The following is a 2,591-nucleotide window of genomic DNA, read 5'->3' on the forward strand; positions in this document are numbered from 1 at the left end:
CCCCCCCCAGCTCTGGCTTGAGCACAAAGTGGGGGGGGTAAAGAACCGGGGGCTTCGAGGACGGACAGACAGACCCTATAGGGAGCGAAGGGTTGTAAGGCCGTAACCACGTACTCCCCCCTTTCCCCCCTTACTAAGGTCTCGGTTACGGACCCCCCCCCAGGTCTCAACCAACTGAGCCTTAACGATGCTCCGGGTGGAGCTGGGGGCCAACGAACCCTTAAAGCCCCCCCAGGAACCGATTGGACCCATAGACCCGGAGGGGAAACAACAGGGGGGGGGTCACCTGGGGAGGGGTCTCCAGGAGCCCCCACGATGCTCGGAGGACCCCCAACACCCCCATATTGCCCCCCAACACCCCCATATTGCCCCCCAACCCCATATTGCCCCCCAACACCCCCTTGTTGCCCCCCAACCCCATATTGCCCCCCAACACCCCCTTGTTGCCCCCCAATCCCCCCCTGTTGTCCCCCAACCCCATGTTGCCCCCCAACCCCTTGTTGTCCTCCACGACCCTCTTGTTGCCCCCCAACCCCTTGTTGCCCCCCAACCCCTTGTTGCCCCATAACTCCCCCACCCCGTGAGACCCCCGGTGCCCCATTAACCGGCGCTGGGGTCCCACAAGCGTCCATCTCCCCCCTTAATTCCCCTACAGGTAACCCCCTTAACCGGGCCGGTGCTTGACATAGAAGCCCCCTCACCTCCAACCCACCGGCCGTCCTCCGTCGAACCCAATCCCTTAACCAAGCTAAATTACATCCGCAAAACCACGGGTTGTTCCTTAAACCCAAATGGCTCAAACGATTCAAGTCGTCGAATAACCCCCTGGGTAACGTGGTCAGGTTGTTATCCGATAGATCCAAACGTTCCAACCATCTCATCTTTGATAAGGAACCGGCCGGGACGTGATTGATAAGGTTGGCCGCTAATGATAAGCGACGGAGTCGAGCTCGGGGTAGATTCGCCGGCGGTGCCGCTAATGCGTTCCGACCTAACGATAACTCACTTAGGTTATATAGATTACTGAAGGTATCATCCGCCATCCTTTGGTTGGCCAATAGGTTCCCGTCTAACACCAAACGCCTTAAGGCTGGTAAACCTTCAAATGCTCTTAACGGGATGGTGTGGATACGGTTATCATCCAAACGAAGCTCTTCTAACGCGGGTGGGAGCCCGGATGGGACGCTGCTTAAATGATTCCTCGATAGGAATAATAACCTCAACCTCCCGCTCTCGGCGAAGGCGTCTTCTTCGATCCCGGCGGCCGATACTGAATTATCGTCTAAATGAAGACGTTCTAATAACGGAGCACGAGCTAAAGATCGACGACACAACCCCCTGACGTTGTTATCCTGAAGGTGAAGCTCCCTTAAAGCCGGTGGGAGATGACGGGGGAGTTGTTCCAATGCGTTGGCGTAAAGATAAAGGACCCTTAAAGCTTGATAATGACCCAAACGTGGTGGGATCCCGGCGTCTCCGATACGGTTGTTTTGTAGGAATAGGGTGGTGACCCCCGGCGGGACCCCCTCGGGAACGGCCGTCAATCCGCGGTCGTTGCAATACACTCGACCACCGGCGCAACGGCAGACGGACGGACAAGGGGCTGCTCCACCCCAAAGGGAAGCATGGGATTAATATGGGATGTGGATGGGATTATATGGGATGTGATGAGCAAATGCGGCCATAATGGGATTCATTGGATGGGATGGGAGGAGATGGATTAGATGGATGATGGGCATGGGATTGGGATGGGAAATGGATTGGATGAGATGGATGGGATGGGATGGGATGGGATGGTATTAATGATGGGAGTGGAATGAGCAAATGGGCCTCATATAGGGTCAGGGATGGGATGCTGAGGATTGATGGAATGAGCAGTGGGCTTCATATGGGTCAGGATGGGATGGGGATGGGATGGAGAATGGGATGAGCAATGGGCTCTATGGGATGCAGGGATGGGATGGGATGGGATGGGATGGATGGGATGGGTTAATATGCGGATGGATGTGGAATTATATGGGATTGATGAGCAATGGGCTCATACTGGGATGCAGTGGATGGATTGAGATGGGATGGGATGAGCAGTGGGCTCATAAGGGAATCAGGATCGATGGGACAGGAGTTGGATTGGGATGGGATGAAGATGGCTTTACATTGGCGATGGGGATGGGATGGATGGGAGGGGATGGGATGGGATGGGAGGATGGGATTGAGCAGTGGGCCCAAATATGGGCATCAGGAATGGGATGGGAATGGCATGGGATTTGAGATGAGATGGTATTGGGATGGGATGGTGATGGATTAATTGGGAGTGAAATGAATATGGATTAAGTGATTTATATGGGATGTTGAAATGCGGATCTATATGGGATGTGATTGGATTATATGGATGGTGGGGAGAATGGGAGTGATGACAATGTGCTCATATTGGCTCACGATCAAAACCAGGGTTTGCGGTGGCCGCTGGTCTCCCCCTCCACTGTTAGTAGACAGTGTTAGTTGGGGTAGATCTCCCACCCCCATCTCGCCCCCTGTCCCCCCCTCATCCCCCCCAGCCCCCCCCATGCGCCCCCCTCCCTCCCTCCTCCTCC

General features: G+C 55.2%; 1 protein-coding gene across 1 annotated transcript; it reads right to left on the minus strand.

The window, feature by feature from the left end:
• Positions 1-551: 551 nt before the first annotated feature.
• LOC107307623 (leucine-rich repeat transmembrane protein FLRT1-like) lies at positions 552-1,628 on the minus strand (the record flags this gene model as incomplete). The annotated part of the gene is made up of 1 exon (XM_015851151.2): positions 552-1,628. A coding segment is annotated over one exon (1,077 nt), but the record flags the coding sequence as incomplete, so codon positions are not given.
• Positions 1,629-2,591: the final 963 nt, after the last annotated feature.

This window comes from Coturnix japonica, unplaced genomic scaffold, assembly GCF_001577835.2.
Source record: "Coturnix japonica isolate 7356 unplaced genomic scaffold, Coturnix japonica 2.1 chrUnrandom720, whole genome shotgun sequence".
NCBI lineage: Eukaryota > Metazoa > Chordata > Aves > Galliformes > Phasianidae > Coturnix > Coturnix japonica.